Consider the following 23,976-nt stretch of genomic DNA (forward strand, 5'->3'; position numbering starts at 1 on the left):
AAAAAACACGTAGAATACATTACGCTACAAATGATGATTAAATCTAACGAGCGCTTAGCTCATATCACATCAAACCGTGCAAATTATTATTATTGTTAAACTTTTTTTCTAAAAATGTTCATGTTAACAAACATCAGCATTGTGTGACTAAGTTTATGTAGTGTGTATTAGCATCAACCTCAAACAGACGGGACGTGAGCTGACAACACGAGGGAAGCTGATGATGTTGGTGTGTGATTGTATTTGTGTGTTGACGGCTGACAGTGACAACAAGCAAATAATGACCGGCTCCTGAGAGGAACTGACAGGAGATCAAACAGACTTTCTTTGTGTTTCTTTCTTTTATCACAGACTGACACGACACGCTTTCTACTGACTCACAACGTGCATATCAATCACTCATCTAGAAACACACACACACACAGAGCACCCGTGACAGGACAGAAACTTCATGGATTAACACAAACCTCAGAGGCACAGAGAGAATATTTAAAGAAGCTCAAACCAATAAATCATAAACTCACATTTCAAAGACACTAATTCTAGATGATTTGAGTTCAAAGTACAGTTCGATTGGCTTTAGAATTGTATGAAGTGGAAAGTGGCTGTGTAATAATGTTTTGTGAGAGGAACAACACTAAACTTTAGTCGCAATTTGCAACTTTCACAACTTTCCAATCCTGCAAAATAAAGGTGGCTCATGTTCAAGTTTTATGTCAGCAATATCAAACAGCATAAAAATATGTACAGATGACTGCACCGGAGAGGAAGATTATCAGCTAATATCTCATATTTGGGTCTGATCCTCACACAAAACATCACATGACTTCAAGAAGACTCTTAATCACATGAATACAGTGTAAGAAGCAGCAGATCGAAGCCTATGCGAGTGAATTTTAGAATAAAATAAGGAGGATTTTATATTAATAGATATTTCACTGGAAGATCAGGATTCGACATTTTGAATTTTATGGGTTTTCAAAGCAATGTCATAGAAAAACCATTTAAGGTTCCTCAAAGAACCTCTCAGTTCTTAACAGAAGAGAACATTTTAATAATCTAAAGGACTTTTGTGCATTTTAGATTTTAAAAAGTGTGAACATTCTGCAAAATGTCTTATTTAATTTTCCCCTGAAGTACTATTTTAAATATAAAGGCAAACATATGGCATTTGCCATCAGTCTCTTGCATCACATTTTCTGTCACAACTTACTAAAAGATTGATGTTGATTCACTGCTCGACTTCACTGAACTGCAGTAATTATAGTGTGGTTTTGGGCAGATCGTCTCATTCATCATAAATCATGTGTGTGCGATGAACTATTTTTGTGTGTTTCTAACTATCTCTTTCAACAAAACATCAATCTGACACTGAACATCTGAAGTTGGACTGTCGCTGAAACCAATCATGAACACAGCTCCTTCATTCTCTCCTCGTTCAGGGACGCCGTTCTGCCGTGTTAAAATAATAAGTGCAGATATTGCATGCAACAATATTAATTGTGCATCTGTGCACTGGTGTATGTGAGTGTTATGAGCTGTCGGCTTCCAGCGGGTTTGAGCGCCATCATGGCGGCGTCTAATTAAAGCGCTATGGGTCCGCGGCAGAGATCTGTAATTATAGAAGTTATCTGAGCTCTTATTGTAAATGTCTGTAAAACTCAATATTACCTTGTTGAGGCTGCATGAGTTTTTGAGAGCTGAAATCTGATGTGTGTCATGACTGGACTGACTGAACCAGAGCATACTTCATCTGGAGGATCAACATGAAATCACAAATTACCATCTCTAGCTCTGAATGCATTAAAAAATTAGTTGCAGCTGTATTTTTGATTTATTTAGTGTATTGTTATATTTCATTCTCATATCTACCTTCCTAAACAACTCAGCTTGAATGAACAGTTCACCCAAAAATGAACATTTGCTGAAAATGGAGGAAGTTACTATGGATTATGAATTCGTGTTTGAGTTAAAAACGCCTTAATGATGGATTTGTCTCAGCTTCTCCAGATGTTAACTGATGGATTGGAGTTACTGTCATTCGTGAGTCATCTGTACTGAGATAAATCTCAGAATCAAAACTCCAGTAATTCTGACATACAATCGATCGATCAGCTTAAGGTCAGATGAACACACACACACACACACACACACAGAGAGAGAGAGAGAGGACGAGGATGAGACCATTAGAGATATATGACTGCAGAGAGCCGATCACACTCACACTGAACCATTATCATGTCACTGTAAATCGAGACAGACAGACCGAATCAGACTCTGACCATCTACAGCTGATGGACCTGCAGCACACACACACACACACACACACACTGGAGGAACAGACACTGACCGTGATGTTATTTCTGGAGAGTTGAGGGCTGTGAGGATGGCCTTCGTGGGTGTTTCTACAGCATAATAACTGACCACTGCTCACTGCTCAGTTGCATGGAGTGAACTGAGGAGAGAACACACACACACACACACACACACACACACACACAGGTGGCTCATCTGCTCTGCTCTTGTTCAATCTCATTCAGACAAACAGTGACTGATGGGCTTCCTGCTGTGGCCTCTGCAAGCTCATTAGCATATGTTAATGAGACTCTGGTCAGCTCATGGTCCAGCAGCAGATGTGGTCAGATGTCCAGAAACACACACACACACACACACACCTGCCTCGTCCATCTGCTGCTCTGATCAGTTCAGGAGAACATCAGTCCGGTTCTGATCGAGACAATCATCAGTACACGTTAGTTAAGACAACGAAATAAAGAGACCGTTTCATTCTCAAAAACTATGAACACAACTAAACAAGGTTTACCACGACAGGAATAAACTACATTATAAACTGCATTACAAAAGAGAGCAGTTTACCAGTTTAACTGTATTAAAATGGCACAAAATTATTGATTTTACTGTATTTTTGGTGAGCAGAAGAGAATTATCCCAACAGTGAGGATTCATAATTTATCATGATGTCGTTTGTGTGATAAATTCTTAACTAAATAAAACCATCATAACAAAATAAACAAATAAATAAAAATGATAATAAAAACATTTAAAAACAACATAACACTTTACAATAAGATTTAATTTGTTACACTACACCAGTTAGTTCATTGAAAAATGCAACTAACATGAACAAACAAGCAAACAATTGAACTTAATAACGTAACAATATATCGCTTATTGTTAGTTCATGTTAGTTAATGCATTAACAAATGAGACCTAATTGTATAAAAGAAAAAGCCTTGTTTTTTTCAAAAGTTTTTTTGTGGCATTATAAATAACTAGACATTGATAATCTAATAAAATCTAATTGTTTGAATTTGTTGTTATTTTCCAAGATAAACTACTTTAGGCATGAACCAAAATTCCTCACCGATTCACTGACATCAGTTCAGTCACTTTATTAGGATTGTGAATGATGAAATGCTACAGCACATGGGAACCGCATGAAACTCCTCCGAACTTCAAAAGAAGCAATGCAGAATTTCAGTTTAATCTAAATGGAAATCTCTGAGATAAAGCTGGCAGTAAACTGAATATTTACATACAGAAAATATTGGCAATATAAATAACAAGGAAATATTGCATTGGTTTAAATGCTTATGATGCTTTATATTTGCTCATAAAGTTTCATAAAGATGATTTCACACCCGTCTCTTGTCTCACATCACGTATGCAAGCATCAGAGATATCTGAACAGAGTCTTGAGTTTAAGCTTCAGGAGCAAAAAAATTCATTTACATGAATCATTCTTGAATGGTTCATTACATTACATAGAATCAAAACAATCAGATTCATCATTTTCATATAAGTATATATATATATATATATGTCAGTTTTGCTATACCTTGTTCACTTCATGTATTAAATATCATTCTAGTGTTCATTTAGTGTGGGAAGCATGCCTTGATTATTTGAACTAAAGTAATAATTTACTGCTTGGTTTAAAAGATGGTACTAAAAAGAGTTTCAGAGCAAATACACAAACATTGGAGGTGAATACATATTTCATATATCATCAAAAGTGTTAAAATATCTTCTTCTTTTTTTGAAGTCTGAGAAATGTATGACTTTGTGACTGATTTGCCCAGTTTTCAGCACTGTAGATCCAGTGGGAATGATTCAATCATAGCATGAGTTTTGGAATAAGGACACTAAAGTGAACATGAATATAGATGCAATCATGCAAATTAATGTGCATTGAGAGTCCTTTACAAACAACTCAGCTGTGCAAATGAGAAACAAAATCAGTAAAATAATTTCACTGATCTGCCACCGTTTCAGAAAAGACCAGAAGCATTCGCTACACATTGTACACTGCTAGTGATGCAAGTGCAAGAACACTACAGGACTGAAGAGGGCGATAGAGTTTCCAACAATTGTCTGTGACTGAAAATCATAAGCATAAGATTCCTTATCTGGGAGAGAAAACTGACCATTGAAGAAGATAGTTTACAGCGATGATAGCTTGAGTGACACTTGCAGCAACACTGAAAGCGTGACTCAAACTTGCATGGCATGCATTCGAATGATGAAATGTAATGCAGAGCTAGAAGAGACTGTGTTCATGTTCTTGTTTATAGTATGTTTTGGGCCTCAGAACCACGTGTTTGTGTTTTTAGGAAAATGTTTGTACAAAATGCAAAGTGGAAGACAGCGATGTAAAAAAAATGCAGGTAAAAGAATTTTACATAATACTTGAAAAATAAATCAATACTTTTTGCCATCTTTACAGTACAGTGACATCATCTCTCATGCATGATTTCCAAAGACAAGTATCAGCTCTAATCCAAACCCTAGTAAATGACCTTCTGCCAATCTACTGGATGATAAAATATGATGAAAATGGTCAGACCAACAGCTCACTGGGTTTAAGATCAGAGCTCATGTTTCTGCTTCTACCATCATTAGACTACAAACACAGAACAACCAAAAAAACTAACCCCAATCATCCTGTAGAGTCCAGCTTTTAGTGTGTGTCGTGCTTTGGCCTTGAGATGTTTCCTCAGTCAAGTCAATGCTATTAACTACCATCACACATTTATAAACTCACCCTGCAGCTCTAATGAACTGTGGGTGGCTGTTAAAACTCAATCCTCCCACATAAGAATGAAGCAAAAGACGCTGTTCTAATGCCACGCTCTCGTCACATTGGAATTACTGCACGAGATCTGAACACTGACACAGGAATGATGCACTTCTAGAGCAACAATGTGTTTAAATATGTTTCATTTGTGTCTTTAGCTCATTTTCAGATATTTCAAATTAAGAACCAGAGGTGAATTAACCTTCTGCATTTTAACGTCACTTGCACTCTACAGTCGTAGCCAAAAGTTTTGAGAATTACATAAATATTGGAAATTGGAAAAGCAATTTGCATATACTCCAGAATGTTATGAAGAGTAATCAGATGAATTGCATAGTCCTTCTTTGCCATGAAAATTAACTTAATCCCAAAAAAAACTTCCCACTGCATTTCATTGCTGTCATTAAAGGACCAGCTGAGATCATTTCAGTAATCGTCTTGTTACCTCAGGTGAGAATGTTGACGAGCACAAGGCTGGAGATCATTATGTCAGGCTGATTGGGTTAGAATGGCAGACTTGACATGTTAAAAGGAGGGTGATGCTTGAAATCATTGATCTTCCATTGTTAACCATGGTGACCTGCAAAGAAACGCGTGCAGCCATCATTGCGTTGCATAAAATTGGCTTCACAGGCAAGGATATTGTGGCTACTAAGATTGCACCTAAATCAACAATTTATAGGATCATCAAGAACTTCAAGGAAAGAGGTTCAATTCTTGTAAAGAAGGCTTCAGGGCGTCCAAGAAAGTCCAGCAAGCGCCAGGATGGTCTCCTAAAGAGGATTCAGCTGCGGGATCGGAGTGCCACCAGTGCAGAGCTTGCTCAGGAATGGCAGCAGGCAGGTGTGAGCGCATCTGCACGCACAGTGAGGACAAGACTTCTGGAAGATGGCCTGGTGTCAAGAAGGGCAGCAAAGAAGCCACTTTTCTCCAAAAAAAAAACATCAGGGACAGATTCATCTTCTGCAGAAAGTATAGTGAATGGACTGCTGAGGACTGGGACAAAGTCATATTCTCCGATGAAGCCCCTTTCCGATTGTTTGGGGCATCTGGAAAAAGGCTTGTCCGGAGAAGAAAAGGTGAGTGCTACCATCAGTCCTGTGTCATGCCAACAGTAAAGCATCCTGACACCATTCATGTGTGGGGTTGCTTCTCATCCAAGGGAGTGGGCTCGCTCACAATTCTGCCCAAAAACACAGCCATGAATAAAGAATGGTACCAAAACACCCTCCAACAGCAACTTCTTCCAACAATCCAACAACAGTTTGGTGAAGAACAATGCATTTTCCAGCACGATGGAGCACCGTGCCATAAGGCAAAAGTGATAACTAAGTGGCTCGGGGACCAGAATGTTGAAATTTTGGGTCAATGGCCTGGAAACTCCCCAGATCTTAAAGGCAGGGTAGGTAATACATCTATAAACAACTTTCTTCCAAATTTGTTTAAACTTTCTATATATATCAATGCATAATTAAAATGTAAGTACTCGGATAAAAAGAGTATAAAAATCGAGTGACTCTAGACCGTTTAATCTGTATTAAACACAGCTCATTGTTTCCATTTCGGGACGAAACATAGGATTGGCTTAGGCGACTGTCACTCTCTCGCAACCATGGCAACCACCCTTTTGCCACACATGACCTGGCCACTTGCGCGCGCACGTTTGATTTGAGGAATTCAAGAGGCACGGATCCTAGGAATACCAAAACAATGGCAGAGAAACAGCAAGCAAAATTCACAGTACCAGCCTATGCAGTTAGTGAAGGCAAACCAGGCAAAAAAAGGAAGACAGTAACAGTACAAGAAAAGGCAATGAACAAAAAGTATTTGGATAAACAAAGAAATAAAACGCGAGTTAATATCGGCGTGGCTTTCCAGCGATGGCGAGAACTGAGGGAACTCAAGGGGCTGAAAAGTGACTCCTTGATGGCTTTATTTCTGCTGGACAGGTAAATCTTTCTTTTTGTATTTTGATCATACATATTTTTTTCATGAAGCATGTGTCATTAGCACACGTAGCTGCGTAATATAGCTAACATAACATTACTTAGCGAGCCGTAGTAGAGGCTTTGGAAGGAGCCCAGAAGGGAGGTCGTGGCCTAATGGTTAGAGAGTCAGACTCCCAATCGAAAGGTTGTGAGTTCGAGTCCCCGGCCGGCAGGAATTTTGGGTGGGGGGAGTGCATGTACAGTTCTCTCTCCACCTTCAATACCACGACTTAGGTGCCCTTGAACCCCCAACTGCTCCCCGGGCGCCGCAGCATAAATGGCTGCCCACTGCTCCGGGTGTGTGCTCACAGTGTGTGTGTATGTGTGTTCACTGCTCTGTGTGTGTGCATTTCGGATGGGTTAAATGCAGAGCACAAATTCTGAGTATGGGTCACCATACTTGGCTGAATGTCACGTCACTTTTAGGGAGGGGGTGGAGTGAATGGAAATAATGAGCTGTCTTTAAAACAGTCGTGAGAGGTCTACAGTCACTCGATTTTTATACTTTCTTTTTCAGAGTACTTACTTTTTAATTATGTATTGATATATAAATAAAGTTTAAACAAATTTGGAAAAAAAGTTTTTTATACATTTTTTTACCCACCCTGCCTTTAATTCCATTGAGAACTTGTGGTCAATCCTCAAGAGGCGGGTGGACAAACAAAAACCCACTAATTCTGACAAACTCCAAGAAGTGATTATGAAAGAATGGGTTGCTATCAGTCAGGATTTGGCCCAGAAGTTGATTGAGAGCATGCCCAGTCGAATTGCAGAGGTCCTGTAAAAAAAAAGGGCCAACACTGCAAATACTGACTCTTTGCATAAATGTCATGTAATTGTCGATAAAAGCCTTTGAAACGTATGAAGTGCTTGTAATCATATTTCAGTATATCATTGAAACAACTGACACAAAGATCTAAAAGCAGTTTAGCAGCAAACTTTCTGAAAACTAATATTTATGTAATTTTCAAAACTTTTGGCCACGACTGTACATTGTAGGCTCCAAATTACCGGTTTTCATTTTAATACAAGTCAGAGCTTTCATATTTTGTCGGTTTCCAGTAAAAAGTCCATCCAGTGAATCAGAATACGCCTGTTTTCCTATTTTAAAACAGTATCTGAAATGAGTAGTATGCTAAAATTCATAAAACAGCAGTACCTGGATGACCTTCTTCTCGTGGACACTTTACTATCCCATAATGACATGGCAGAGTAATTTTGAACGACACTAAAGCCACGCCATGCTGGTTTCGTCTGGCCCTGACTGAGCTTGGTTTCTTTGAAGGTTTTTTCTCCATTCTGTCACCGATGGAGTTTTGGTTCCTTGCCGCTGTCGCCTCTGGCTTGTTTAGTTTGATTGCACAGAGACTATTGGCAGAGAGCAGATCAGAATGATGACATCTTTGCCATTGTGCTCTTGACCAGTACTAGTATTGAAACATCCTTGGGGAAAACATTACAACCTAAATTTAGTCAAGTTTATGCTTTAAACAAGACAATTTGCTAACAATGTCCTCTGAAAAAAAAAAGGCATATCCTCCAGTGTTTTAACATGCTCTTAGAAGAAAATGACTTTCTCAACCACAGTACTCATAATGGCAGTAATTTCGACATGACATGAACGCAGCATCGTACAGCATCTTTCTGGATTTAAACATGTCACGTGCTACACACTCAGTGTCACCTAAAGATCACTACACACTCCGGCTGGTGATGTTCTTAGTCTGTTTTTGCCTATGAATGAATGAACTGAGAACATTCAACACTACTCCATGACTACTGCATCTCCTCAGAGGCGTCCAGTGTGATGCCCTGAAGAAGAAAAGACACTGTGTTGCTGTGGCTGTAAGTTTTAGCTGGTCAGTAGCACAACAAGAAACAGGTTTGTGTCATTCGAGATAAATGTGGAGATGAGTTCACGGAAGAGACCACACAGTGTCCCATACCTGGACCGAACCGCCCATTTCATCTGTTCTTACGGCAGCCAGGAGCCACAGTCTGGCTGCACGTCTTTACACCAACAGGGGACGCATCCCTCTCAGTTTCCTCACCTTTTGTTTCAGTCCAAGAATCGAATCCATATAGGCACCTCCCATCTTTTCCCCCCACTAGGCTCCCCTGTACTAAACTCCCAGTGCTGTTGCACTTCTTGGCCAGCGGCAGCGCCAGCGAATCTGGCGGGTGCAGAGACGTCAAAGAGAAGCTACTCAAATTATCCGATAACTGTTCTGGATTACCATCCTGACCGGGTCCTCCAGCCCTAACCACTGATCCAGTGTCCTTGTCAAAGGGGTCCTGTCGGATCCAGTTAGGGTTTGTGCAGTCACTGTATCCTCTCCAATTCCTGTGGTGCCCCCTGGTGGCCTGGAGATTGAACAGAGTCTGTGGAGTGCGAGATCTCTGGCTGAGCTCTAGAGGAGGGACGTGGGTTCTGCAGATCAGGGGTAGCGTAAGGTCTCCTGAGGGGGAGACACCCTCCTCCAGCATGATCTGCAGACTGCCCACTGAACTGCCCGTGGCCAGCGAGGAGTTACTGTGGGACGTCTGCAGCAAGAAGTGAAAAGAGAGTCAGGAAAGAGAAACAAACCTAGATCTGTACATGAGAGGCCTTAGTGACCCAGATCTGCGACTGCAAACTTTCTGTCTGCAAAAACTGATTAGTGGGGTTTGCCCAATCTACAGGAGTCAATGTGCACCAGTCCACCTGGAAATTAGGTTTACACAAGTGTAATGCCCAAGTCCTGAAAAGTGAATCCAAAACATTTAGTTTGCCCCAAGTGGCCCGACCCAGTATAGGTCATAAATGTAATCTAATGGCACGTGAGACAAAAAAAATAATTAAATTACACTTCAAATATATATTTTTCCAAAGATGGTTTCCATCATTTTAGGTAGTTCTTAGCATGGTGATGTATGTAAAAGTGTTCGTTTTTTGAATACGTTTGATTTTAGTTAGTAATTGGATGCTATAAAACTGGCTGTGGTGTCATGATTGTGAGCTTGTGATTAGGTCTTCAGGAGTTTGGGCGGGACTTTGATACATCGGCTCCACCTGATGATCACTACTGCGCAGACTCTGGCTCACAATAACATAATTTCTGCAAGATGACAGCGGCCATACTGAGATTTTTTAACTTCACTTTTAGTGTTAGGAACTGGAGACAGTAGCAAGTAAACTAGATATCAAGCCTATTGGATAAAGGTGGGCTCTCATTAAATTTCAAAAAGGCAATGTTGTTGTATCAGTGGGCGGAACTAAACAGGCTGTGCTGTAGAATCGGTGGGGCGGGGCTAAGCAGGCAGTGTCGTATAAACAGTGGGCGGGGCTAAACAGGCAGTATTGTAGAAATAGTGGGCGGAACTAAACAGGCAATGTTGTACAATCAGTGGGTGGGGCTAAACAGGCAGTATTGTAGAAAAAGTGGGTGGAGCTAAACAGGCAGTGTTGTATAATCAGTGGGTGGGGCTAAACAGGCAGTATTGTAGAAAAAGTGGGTGGAGCTAAACAGGCAGTGTTGTCTAATCAGTGGGTGGGGCTAAACAGGCAGTATTGTAGAAATAGTGGGTGGAGCTAAACAGGCAGTGTTGTATAATCAGTGGGCGGGGCTAAACAGGCAGTTTTGTAGAAATAGTGGGCGGAACTAAACAGGCAGTGTTGTATAATCAGTGGGCGGGGCTAAACAGGCAGTTTTGTAGAAATAGTGGGTGAAGCTAAACAGGCAGTGTTGTATAATCAGTGGGCGGGGCTAAACAGGCAGTTTTGTAGAAATAGTGAGTGGAGCTAAACAGGCAGTGTTGTCTAATCAGTGGGCGGGGCTAAACAGGCAGTTTTGTAGAAATAGTGGGTTGAGCTAAACAGGCAGTGTTGTCTAATCAGTGGGCGGGGCTAAACAGGCAGTATTGTAGAAATAGTGGGTGGAGCTAAACAGGCAGTGTTGTCTAATCAGTAAGCGGGGCTAAACAGGCAGTTTTGTAGAAATAGTGGGTGGAGCTAAACAGGCAGTGTTGTAAAATCAGCGGGCGGGGCTAAACAGGCAGTGTTGTAAAATAGGTAGACGAGGCTAAACAGGCTGTGCTGTAGAATCGGTGGGCGAGGATAAATGTAGAAGCAAGCGTTGACTGGCTTCATTATAAGCTATTTTTTGGACTAACGAGAAAGTTTTGAGTTCTGAAACTTACAGGTTTTTATAGTACAATGATGTTTTTTACGTGTAAAAAGATCAAGGAAAATCTAATTTCTCAGTCTATGACCCTTATAAGTTGAAGACTGTTGGCAAGAATAAGATGCAAAATGGACCTTACTTAATGTCTGAAGTCAAAGGCTGTCTACCTGAGACCCCTCCATCCTTATGTTGGTATCCAGACACTTGACTGTAAGTCCTGACTAAGTTTGAACCGGCGTCTCTTACCTGAGAGCCCATGACCCTGCTGTTGGCCCCTGGGGACCTGAGAGAAGCCCATGAGGCTGGAGATGCATGTCTGGAGCCCGGCTGGGCCGCTCCGGTGGCAGGGCTGCCCTGGGGAATCACAGCGGTGTTGGGGTGGAAGAACTCAGCCGGGAGATGAAAGAAAGGTGAAGACGTCTGGCCGTCTCCTCCACTGCCACCTGCTACACACAAACCATCAGCCCATTTCAGAAGAACACAACAGGTCTTTTTACAAGCGAGTTAGGATATGTCTTTATTAATCCAAATACATTTGAAAATGGTGTTTTTGTTTTAAAACGCTCTCTGTCCACACTAGCATTTTCATGCATTTTACTGAAGTTTGATTGGATTTTTCAAATTTCTGGAAAACTTTGGAGAGCATTTTCAAAAATCTCAGTTGTCCTTGACAAAAACACAATTTCAGCGTGGACGTAAGTGTTGAAATATATCACAGAAGTCTCACTGACGGCTAGGACGATACTCTTAGTCTATTTCATATGGACAAAACTGAGAGAAAAGATGAATTTTTAAACATATTAGTGTGGCCAGGGCCTTAGTTTAACATTCATTTAGACTTAGTTTAACTTCATCTACGTTGACTTGATTGCAAATAAATGCTCAGACACTATTTAACTGAACAGAGATGACATCACTGAATTCAATGATGAACTGCCTTTAACTATCATTTTGCATTATTGACACACTGTTTTCCTAATGAATGTTGTTCAGTTGCTTTGACACAATGTATTTTGTTTAAAGCGCTATATAAAGGTGACTTGACTTGACGTGTAAAACTACATATGTGTCCCTGGAGCAGAAAAGTCATAAGAAGCACAGGTATATTTGTCGCAACAAGACATTGTATGCATCATATGCTTTTATGCCAAAAATCATTAGGTTATTAAGTAAAGATCATGTTCCATGAAGATAATTTGTAAATTTTCTACCGTAAATATATCAAAACTTAATTTTTGATTAATAATATGCATTGCTAAGAACTTCATTTGGACAACTTTTTTTGCTCCCTCAGATTCCAGATTTTCAAATAGTTGTATCTCAGCCAAATAATGTCCTATCCTAACAAACCATACATCAAACGTATTTATTCAGCTTTAAGATATATCTTAGTTTCAGAAATTAACCCTTACGAATGGTTTTGTGATCCAGGGTCATATATGTGCAAACTGTTGGTTGTGGGTTTCCATTAACACAGTTTTACCATGCAACTTTTCAAGAAGCTTTAATAGCTCAAACTTTACATGTTTTAAGACCATCTAGTCTTGCAGACATACAAATAGATTTCTAGGTGTAAGTGTAAGGACACATCTAATGTAAACGGCCCTTCAGAGAGCAGAACACACAGATGTCGCCTGACCTCGGTGGTGACTCGTCTCATGCCGCACATTCTGTCTGTCTCGCCCTGGGCTTGACGCCTCGCTCTGAGGAAGAAAGCTTCTGCACACAAGCTCGTCTGTGCTCAGGTCAGTGCTGCCGTGCTCCTGTACAGACACACAGCACTTCACATGTGTCTCATCACTCATATCACACTGTACATACAGCATATTACGACTGAATCAGATTCGAGAGCTGCAGTGGAGGACAGGATTTCCAGATCCTCACACAAAGCATCATATAATAATGAAGTGTTGAAATATATCACAGAAGTCTCACTGACTGCTAGGATGACACTCTTATTCTATCCACATTTATTTCATATGTAAAAAAAGCAGCATGAAGATAACTGCTAAATATCTGAAAATAGTTATTTCCAAAGTTAAGAACAAGCTGTAAGTTTGGGATCAGTAAGAATTTTTATGTTTTTTTAAAAAAAGTTTCTCATACTCATCAAAGCTGTATTTATTTGATCAAAAATACAGAAACTGTAATTCTGTGAAATATTTTTTGCAATTTAAAATAAAAGGTGTTCTATTTTAATATACTTTAAAATATAATTCTTTTCTTTGATGTGCAGCTGAATTTTCACATATACTTCAGAAATCATTCTAATATGCTGATTTATAATCAGTTTGGAAAACGGTTGTGCTGCTTTTTTTTTTTTTTTTTTTTGGGACCAGTGATACTTTTTTCAGGATTCTTTGAAAAATAAAAAGTTAAAAAGAACAGTGTTTATTCATAATTGGAAAATTTGTGTTATAATATAAACTGGTATTCAAAATGTATGGGTAAGTAAAATAAAAAAAAATTAAAAATACATAATACTTCTAATCAGCAAGGATGTGTTAACTGGATAAAAAGTAATAGTAAAGACTTGTTAGAAAAGATTGTTTTGAATAAACGCTGTTCTTTTTTAACTTTTTATTCATTGAAGAATCCTGAAAAAAGGTTCACAGGTTTCAAAAATATATATTAATTACCACAGCAGTTTTCCTCTGTATTTTTGATCAAATAAATACAGCCTTGAAGAGCATGAGAGACTTCATTAAAAATCTTACTGATCTCAGACCTTTAAATGGAAGTGTACATTCCCCCCAAAAAAGGGAAATAAATTAACATTAAATTAACAACCCCATGTCACGGTTGGTAAACCGTGATCTCTGGGTTTTGCACTTTGTGTGTGAAGTCTGTGTGTTATGGGTCAGCACTGATTAGTTTGTGAACTTTTGTTTTTGTTTTTTTTTGCTATAACCTATTAATCTATTTTTTCCTCCACAGAGTGCATTATAATAATTGTTTTCACCATTGTAGTGTTCTCTAGCCACCGACTCATTTTAAATAAATGAATTTATAACAGATAGTGTACACAAAAGTAAATGACACATGGCAAGTGTTCTACATCTATATTACAGCAAAATGTTATTTAATTTACACACAACAAAACCTGAACACAGTACAATATAAACTGCTTAATCATCTGTTTTCAGTAAGATTTAATTAATGCAAGTGTTTGTGTGCCTGCTATTGCACATTTAACTTGATTAATGCCCAGCAATCGTCTGTTTCAAAGCAGTGGGCGATTAATTCACTCCTTGATTTGTTTAATAAAAGCCTTTGAGATTGTGTTGACAAATGTTTATAGTGCATTATTTTCCAAAGCATTTAAAATAGAAGTAGTGCAGTCCCTAAAAGTAATTTGCATGCAATGTATCATGCACTTAATGCTGATATGCAAGTAAAATAACTTGAATGACACACAAGAGTGTGAATTTGCAGGTTTAATACAGAAAAAGCTCAAATGTGTTTAAAACTCTGATTGACCAAATCGATTTTTCTTGGTCTGGGACCAAAACGTTCAAACGTCAAGCTGCGCCTACAGTGAGTACAAAATGACAGATGATTGAATAATGTTCAGTGGAAGTCAAGCATGTCCTCCAGCTCCTCTACGTGAGTCTGACAGCAGAAGCATCAGAGAGACAGACAGAGCGAGAAGATCCTGCTGAGATGAACCCAAAGGAGCTTTACACATCCACCCGAGAGACCCATGCACTTATCAGTTAATTAAGCATGTCAATAATGATTAATCAGCATGATGACACACACACCTTACAGCCGCTGTGCTCGTCCAGGCTGATGTCATCAGTCAGCGCCGGTGAGGAGGATTTATCTGACAGCTGCTCTGACATCAGAGAGGTTTGCTCGACCTCCGCCAGCCGGATCTACAGAACACACACCATCACCACAGGAAGCTGTCAAACACTGCTGCATAACTAAGCATGCTCTTTTACACCTAACCCTTATTTTGCTTTCTCTCTCTCTCTCTCTCTCTCTCTCTCTCTCATAGTTTATAATTTATATAACTCTTAACAACTTTTTTTTTTTATTGTTTCCTCCTTTAATCTTTTTACAAAAATGATTAAAATATCCTAAAATTATAACATGCAACTCGTTTCATATTCAAAGTGATCTGAAGGCTTATGGTAGGGTTTGCCCAGAAACATATTGAAAATTTAATTTGTTATTAAGCGGAAATCTCCAGTGAGTGTGCACATGAAACACTATACTTTCTTCTCTGAGGTGAATATATCAGTTCTGAGACAGACAGGATCATACAGCCTATAAAGTGCGCAAAGAGCGCTCCCTCTTCGATCAATAAAAGCTGTCATTCACTTCCTTTCATCACAATCTCATGACATTCAGTTAATAAGCAAATCTGTCTGGACTGCACAATCACGTTATTATTACATCATATCTACAAGTTGTTATGAGAGGATTCACGAGCTTGCAGAACTCAGCACTTGACAAAAACTCTACGTTTGATCGACGAGTAAAAATTTGACACTCTCCAGAGCACAAATACACACTGGAGCATTTGCCAGATATATTTCGCCAATATCAGATGGGGCCCCCTGATTCCTGGGACCCTAAGCGGCTGCTTACCTCGCTTATTGGTTAAGTCCGCCCCTGCGTATAAGGGGTTCGGCTAATAAAAACTGTTCAGGAATTGTCGCTTCAGGGAGTCGTTCTAAGTTTTTAGGATGTGTTAGGCATCCTCACCTCTTCTGATTGGCTCCTGCTGTCTCGTCTGATTGGTGGAGAGCAGTAATGGTGGAACACAGATCCTGATAGATTATCAATCATCTGCATTTCTCCATCCAGCGAGTCCTTCATCAGCAGAGAGACGCTCTCCAGCCACTGGTTCTCCTGTCACACACACACACACACAACTTCTGAGGGATGTGTATTAGATCACTGGACACAAAGAGGATAATAAGCTTTCTTAAGCTGTTTTTTTCTTTGCACTATTTTTAGAGATGTCTGGATATCTGTAATGGAAAACAAGACAAACACACACACAGATGAGTGTGTGTGTGTGTAGTGAAGCACTCAAGCGTGTGGACTGATCCGTCAGAATTCAGTTAGACAGATGAACTTGGTCCAGCGACCCAATGGATGACCCGAGACCATCGACACACACCGCCAGTCAGTGTGTGTCGCATCAGAGGAGTGAAAAACAAGCAAAATTACCAGGAAAATTTTAATAAGTAAAAATATGTATTTTAAAAAATGTATTTTATGAAATGAACAGGCTGTTAAATTGGTTTGGAGGACAGGCATCACTGGTTTGATTACTAACGAGAGACACTGATTTCCAGTGATGTGAGTGACAGCGGTGGTCAGTGATGTCATCAAGAGTCTTTGTGTAAATGAAGCAGCAGCTATCGATAGGAGTGAGGGAATCATCATTTCGTGTGTATTTGAGTCTTTGTTAAACTAGAGCATCATACTTTCATCCACGCTGGATTCTGTATATGATCAGACTGTCTAGTGCTGTCAAACAATTAATTGGGAAAGTTTTTGCTTACATAATATATGTGTGTGTACTGTGTATATTTATTTTGTACATACAAACACACACACATACGATATATATTTTGAAAATATTTACATATATTTACATGTATATATTTACACTGCCTTTCAGAAATCCAGTAAGACTTGTAATGTTTATAAAGGAGATTATTCTGCTCATCAAGGCTGCATTTATTTGATCAAAAATAGAGAAAAAAGGGTAATCTTGCAAAATGTTATTACAATATAAAAGATTGGTTTCTATGTTAAAATCTATTAAAATAGAATTTATTTCTGTGAGCAAAGCTGAATTTCCATCAGCCATTACTCCAGTATGAAGTGTCACATGGTACTTCAAAATGATTCTTGTCACACTTCACTGCGGGAGCGGGAGGAACGAGAGAGAAACGTGGAGTACAAGCAAAAAGTCTTTAATCCAGGAATCACAGGGATAATCCACAATGGGAACACAGAACATTCTTTTGTTCAGAAAGAACATCCCATTCTTTGTGATCCCATGTATCAAACTTAAGTTAGTGTGTAATGTTGTTGTTAGAGTATAAATAATATCTGTAAAATTCTAAAGCTCAAAGTTCAATGCCAAGCGAGATATTTTATTTAACAGAATTCACCTACATCGAACGACCGGTCTGGACTACATCCCTCTAGTTCCTGCAGTAATGACGTCACTAGAACAGTTTTTTGACTAACCTCCGCCCACAGGAATACACAACAAAGTCTTGTTGAGCTCCCACGGAGAAAAGGAAGAGTTGTGTTTGTGTTTGTCGCCATGTCGTCGAAACACTGTTATTTTCATCTTGTTGTCCAATCACCTTTGTCTGGGCTTCCCAGGGTCGCTGTACTTAGAGATCAATGGTTACAATTTATGTTTAACTCGGTTCCCGAAAATTATAATCCACATGTAAAACTATGTGCAGCACATTTTGTTGAGGACAGCTTCCTCAATCTCAATCAGTTTAATGCCGGATTCGCACAAAGATTATTCTTGAAAGATGGAAAACTCCCTCTTTGTCTGGAGAAGGCGTTGTTTATGGACCACAAAAGGTAAGTGTATTATATTATTTAAGTTGGTGCGTTTAACAGTTTCTGTAACTTATTACACAAAGGGCAACGCTGTTTAGCTTTGTTAACTAGATAGTAGGGCTGTGCAAAAAATCAAATGTGATTTTCATTCGCATCCCGTCAGTAAAGGCGTTCATGTGATTAGAAGTACATCTCCAGCACGTGCGTTTAGATCAGCATTGCCAGGTTTTCAAAACAAATCCTGCCCACTTGCTTCTCAAAACTAGCCCAATCGCGTTTCCAGGAGGGCAGCGAGCGCTAAGCTGCTGTTGAGTCACAACACAGGAACCACTGGCACAATCAGAACTCGTTACGTATTTCTGAAGGAGGGACTTCATAGAACAAGGAAGACATCAGCCCGTTTTTATGACAGTGAAAACAGTGGTATACAGTTAAGTTATCGCATGTTATATTGCACACTGTAAACACAATCAAAGCTTCAAAAAAAAAAACACGAAAAACGGGACCTTTAACAAGTATGAATGAAGTAGGCCTGACAGAGGAGAGACAAAAAGACACAGGTCCATGGAATGAGACAATCAACATGGGACACAGAACACATGGAGGGAAAGCACAACATAATGAGTCCAGGGCGTGACATTACTCCCCCCTCCCGGTAGGTGTGACCTTGCACCGTAGAACAACAGAGAAGGGGAATGGATGGGATGGGAACTAAGGAGGAGGTTCCGGTGGAGGATGGACACTCGGGAGGGGGCCGGAAGACAGAGTTCAAGGAGGAAACGATGGAGCAAGGAGACAGGAGAGGCTAGGAGCAGGAGGAGTCCAGTTGGACCCAGGCCACAGCCATAAAGGTGGCTCATGGTGGAGCCAAATGAGTAAGGAGCCATGAAGGAGGAATGGGCATCGATTCCAGGGGGCTGATCAATGACAGTGGAGCAGGTGGTGGAGGAGCCTGAGGTGGAGAGCTGAAGAGCCGAAGATCCAGGGCAATGGGGAGGATCCAGAGGTCCTAGGCAGTGCCGATGGTGCCGGGGGCAAAATGGAGATGTGAATCCGGGAGGCCGCGGTGGAGCCAGAGTGATAGAGAACTGAGGGGATGAAGGAGCCTGATGGAGGTGCAGCCAGAGGAGTGGAGTCCCAAGGCACATGATGGTTGATGCCAGATTTCGGCATCCCTGAGGACATTGTATCAGATAGAGGCCCACAGATCATCTCTCGAGTGTGGAAATAATTATTCAAACTTCTGGATTTGTCCACAAGTTTCTCCTCAGGCTATCACCCCCAGACCAACGGCCAGACAGAGAGAAAGATCCAGGAAGTAAGTCGCTTCCTCCAAACCTTCCCTTTGCCAACAGACCACCGGCCTCTCCCCATTTCAGTGCGTGCTCGGCTCGGTGAACCTCGGAATCAAATCTCTCACCAGAACCTCAGGACACAGATCATTGGAACTGGATCACCAACCATCTGTTCTGCGAGAACATACCCTGCTCAGCATACATCTCTGTTTAAACTTGTGGTTAATAAATGTACCTTTAATTGAACTGACACTCTGGTCTGCATTTGAGTTCTGGTTCCCGGTCCTGACAGTGTGTGACAGATGAGCAGAAGAAACTCCTTTAAAAAAAAACATTAAAAATAGTTCTGATACCAAACTTTTGAACAGTAGTGTATATTCATATAACTTATATTTCTAAGTAAATATATTTCATATATAAACCTAAGATATTTTTCTTAAATATATACATACATGCATGTATGTGTATTTATATATAAATCATAGATATACACTGCATATACACACATAATTTAATTTAATTTATTTTGGAATGCTATTAATCGCGATTAATCGTTTGACAACACTAAGACTGTCTAAAGTCCAGCGATAACAGCAGAGCGTAAACAGCAATAAATCACTGTCAGTGTGAACAAGACATCAGTGTGAGATTGTGGACAGATTGTTTACAGATGTGTTTCAACTGCGACTTAATTTCCTCTGATGACTCACAATGTGTCTCCATTAACACACACACGATCACTGCGGGCCATCAGATGTCAGGAAGGAAATTTACAATCACTCAGTTTAATGACTCATGAAAGAGACATGACTGCTTACCCGCTTCAAAAACAAAACATTTACAGTCAAATTATAGTGGAATATTATCATCTCTGTTCATGAATACACCTGCTCTAATGACACCAATCTACACACACTCAAAGGCAAAAGTACAGTATGTAAATCACACTTGACAAATGAAGCCCTGTCACTGCATCAGATATGAAGCAGAAGTTCATCTCCTGCAGTGAATTAATCTTAAAGTTTGAGATGAACTCAGGTTTTAGAATCCGTTCACACCACAAATGATAACAACAACCATAAATAATACATTTCAATGATCAATCTAAGAGAATAATAGAGTCAAATATTTTTTCGCCAGCTAAAAACATTAAAATCCATCTGACTTTAATGAGCTCCAGCATTTAAAGCATCATGGGACAAAACTACAGGGAGATTATGAAATAAACATCCACTTGTGTGGATGCTAATATAGTTTTTATGATGTAATTATCTTTATTGTTGTTTTTATTGGTTATAGTTTAACATTATTCTTATATTTTCCATTATTGTTACAGTTATCATTTTACATATAGCTGATATTAGAGCTAACATAGTTACAAATACTGTTGCTATTATTGCTATAATAGTTATTAGTTATAGTTATCTTTATACTTATAGTTATCATAGATGTCATTATAGCTTACACTGTAGTTAAAGTTATCATAATTATTGTTATTATAGTTATCAGTTATAGCTATATATATATATATATATATATATATATGCACACACACACACAGACACCCAGTTGCCACTTTTGTTATAGTTATATTGTTATGGTTATAATTATCAAAGTTAATGTTATAATTATAGTTATTAGTTATAGTTTAACAATAGATGTATAGTTAACATTGTAATGTTATTGATATTGTGGTTATATTAGTTATCAGTTATAGTTACTATTATACTTACAGTTAACATTATAGTTATCATATATTATGTTATAATAATAGTTAGTTATAGTTATTATAATTAAAGGTAACATTAAAATTATCATTATTATAGTCATTGTTATGGTAATCATAACAGTTATTGGTTACAGTATCGGTTATACAGCTTTTATCATTATATTTATTGTTAAAGCTGTCATTACATATAAAATATGTGTTAAATAATTATATATTTATCATAGTTATTGGTTATAGGAATCATTACAGTTGACATTATAGTAACTATAACATTATAAACCAATCACAACTCATTATGCAAATATGATGGCATGGTGGGAGTTTCTCAAACTTCAATTTGTATAAACGTCAAAAAATGTGGCTTTTGACAAAATGTTTTGATTGTTTCTTTCCAGTAAATGCCTGTGTCTGTCTGTGTCTGCAGTAGCATTATGACTGAAGCAGCATCAGTGAATGCGAGCTGCACTTGTGCTGGGAGTAGAGTCTCCTCTGCTTCTGTGTCATTTTTAAAAAACGCAGCCTTGTTTGAATGCACTGTCAGAAGTGGGTGAACACTCTCTGTGATTGATTGATTCAGTCTTGTTATATTTGCGTGTGTTCAGATGAGAAGGAAAATAGTTCTTTCCTACACAATTATTCGCTAACATAGGTTATTCGTCCAATTCAATGCATATTGTACACAATCATTTTTTTTTTAATAAACAAAATCACTGATAAATAAAACAGACCTTTGCATCACTGTTTTTATTTGTATTTGATACTTTCAAAACTTGCATCAGTATCGATACTTCAGGATCAGGGGTGTTGAAATTAATCTTTGCATCGCGATGCAGACATGGTGGACGATTCTGAATCGATGCAATATTAATAGCCTATTATAGCCTACTGAAATCATCCGCATATGTGCTTATCATGCCTGTATTAAAAATGCACCCACTATTCGAGATCTGGGCACATTTTGGAAAATACAAGCTTATAGAGGCGTGTGTGCGCTAGAAACAATAGCGACGGGCTTCATTGCACAGAATATGCGCATTGCTAGACTTGTGCTTCCACCCACCATTATTTCAATGTTTTACTTTAGATATTCTTTCATCTCTGCTGTTTGGAATGCAATTTGTATTAGATGAAAAAAGAAAAACCAATAACTAGGATTGTCTGTAAACTTTGGATACTGAAAGTACTTTTTGTTTATCATTCATTCATTTATTCACTTTTATTTATAGAGCACTTTACAACTACATCTGCAGACCAAAGTGCTGTACAATCAAGAAACAGTTAATTAAAACACACAACTTAAAACAACACACATCCTGTCAAACAAAAAAGACTAGCCAAACCTCTAAAAGGCTAAAGCCAAGTAGTTTTTGACTTTAACTTTAAAATCATTTAATAAGACCTCTCTAAGTTCCTGATGAAAAACTATTCCAGAGCCTCGGCCCCACAACAGCAAAGGCCTGATCCCCTTTTAACTTTAAACGAGTAAGCAATAGCTTATTATTGGATCTAAGAGACCTAGGTACTTGACGAAGAGCAATGAGCTCAGACATGTAAGCAAGGGTCATCCCATACACTGCTTTAAAACATACAATGTCAAATTTCAGATATGGATCAAACACCACACCGAAGTGTAATTGGACCATGAACCCAAATATGTGGACATGTCTAAATATCCTTTGGCAGGGCCAAAAAACATAATTTTTTTAAATAAAATAGGGCCAATAACAGATCCCTGGGGGACCTCACATGTAACAGGCACTGCCGTTGAAACAAAGTTACCATACTTTATAGAGAATGATCTATTTGACAGATAAGATTCGAACCACTCTAAAACCAAGCCACGAATTCCAATTAAATGGGATAACCGCTTTATAAGAATCAAGTGGTCTATTGTGTCAAAAGATGCACGTAAGTCCAATAAAATCAGAGCTGCTGCGTTACCTGCATCTCTGATTATGCGGAGGTCATAATTTAAATATCACTTGTAATTGTCTTTTTCCCCCTTTATTACTTTATATTTGCTTGTATATTTAGTTATAATTATTTAATTAAACATTTTGTTTGTAATTATTTTAAAAAGTAGCCTGCTAAAATAATTTAATAAAAATTGACAAAATAATTTAGATATAATCGTGATATTGAATTGTTGACATGATAATCGTAATCTAAACGAATGGTGAAATCAGTGACGAATCACAGTCATATTCAGGATCGACACGCACCTGTGCCGGTGAGTAGAGTCTCCTCTGGTTCTGTGGGAATCTGCTCTGGCTGGTGTTAGTGTTGGTGTGAACCACAGCCATCGCCAGCCTCTCGCCCGCATCAACCCCGGTGGCCCGCTCCAGACGCCCCATACAGCACAGACTGCCCTGCGCCAGCTCCATCTCGATCTCTGCGTCCATCTCTGCATCCTCCTGTGCCTCTTTATTGGAGTCATCCAGGTGCTTCATCAGCACGGCCACCACCACGTTAATCAGGACGAACTGAGCCGTCAGAACGAAGCTGACAAAGTACATGGGCGAGATGATCTGCAGGCTGGAGTTACACGAATAGTTGTCACCCGGCGGACACTCGCGCAGCGTGTCCTGTGAGCAAAGAAACACAAATGAGTAATGATTGTCCAGTTTTGATCATTTCATCCTCGCCAGTGCAAAACGACTAAAAGAGAAGCCACAAAATCAGCTCAATATCTCTCATGTAGAGTGTCCCATCTAGTGCCGTTTCACATATTGTCCTTTTTTGCTTCAGGCAAGACTTTACAGTTTTTGTTTCATGAGGTTTTGGTCTAATCTGCTTTCAGATTCATAGTAAGAAATAAAAACCATCCAAAATACACATTTAAGTGTTTGTTTTACTACACTTCAGTTATTTTCATTCAGGTGTTTTACCCATACTGGAAGGCTGGGAATGTTTTTCCCACTTCAGCAGCAGTTAATCAAACTAAACTTTATTTTTATTCCTTGTTTTTTTTTCCAATCTATTAATCTTTATTTGTATTCCTATGCATATTTTGAAAGGTTTTACCTGGTTTGATCATACATCATTCACCTGATATACAGTATATTAAACATTTTATTCCTAAAAACATGCTGAAAATGTATTTGTTTTCTGTCTGTTGACATTGTTATTTTCTGATTTATGGAGTGAT

The 23,976-nt window shown here is 38.9% G+C and overlaps 1 protein-coding gene across 1 annotated transcript in view; it reads right to left on the reverse strand.

Annotated features, from left to right (window-relative positions):
* Positions 1–8,599: 8,599 nt before the first annotated feature.
* The window catches only part of LOC132090985 (voltage-dependent T-type calcium channel subunit alpha-1I-like), a 120,074-nt gene continuing 104,697 nt past the window's right edge, over positions 8,600–23,976 (reverse strand). Inside the window, exons 30-35 of the mRNA XM_059497779.1 lie at positions 23,051–23,413; positions 15,966–16,112; positions 15,014–15,127; positions 12,889–13,012; positions 11,496–11,695; positions 8,600–9,630 (exon numbers count right to left, since the gene is read on the reverse strand). Of these exons, the coding sequence (XP_059353762.1) occupies positions 9,052–9,630; positions 11,496–11,695; positions 12,889–13,012; positions 15,014–15,127; positions 15,966–16,112; positions 23,051–23,413 (1,527 nt within the window). The 3' untranslated portion in view covers positions 8,600–9,051. The remainder of the gene's footprint in view (positions 9,631–11,495; positions 11,696–12,888; positions 13,013–15,013; positions 15,128–15,965; positions 16,113–23,050; positions 23,414–23,976) is intronic.

Source organism: Carassius carassius, chromosome 17 (assembly GCF_963082965.1).
Source record: "Carassius carassius chromosome 17, fCarCar2.1, whole genome shotgun sequence".
Taxonomy (NCBI): domain Eukaryota; kingdom Metazoa; phylum Chordata; class Actinopteri; order Cypriniformes; family Cyprinidae; genus Carassius; species Carassius carassius.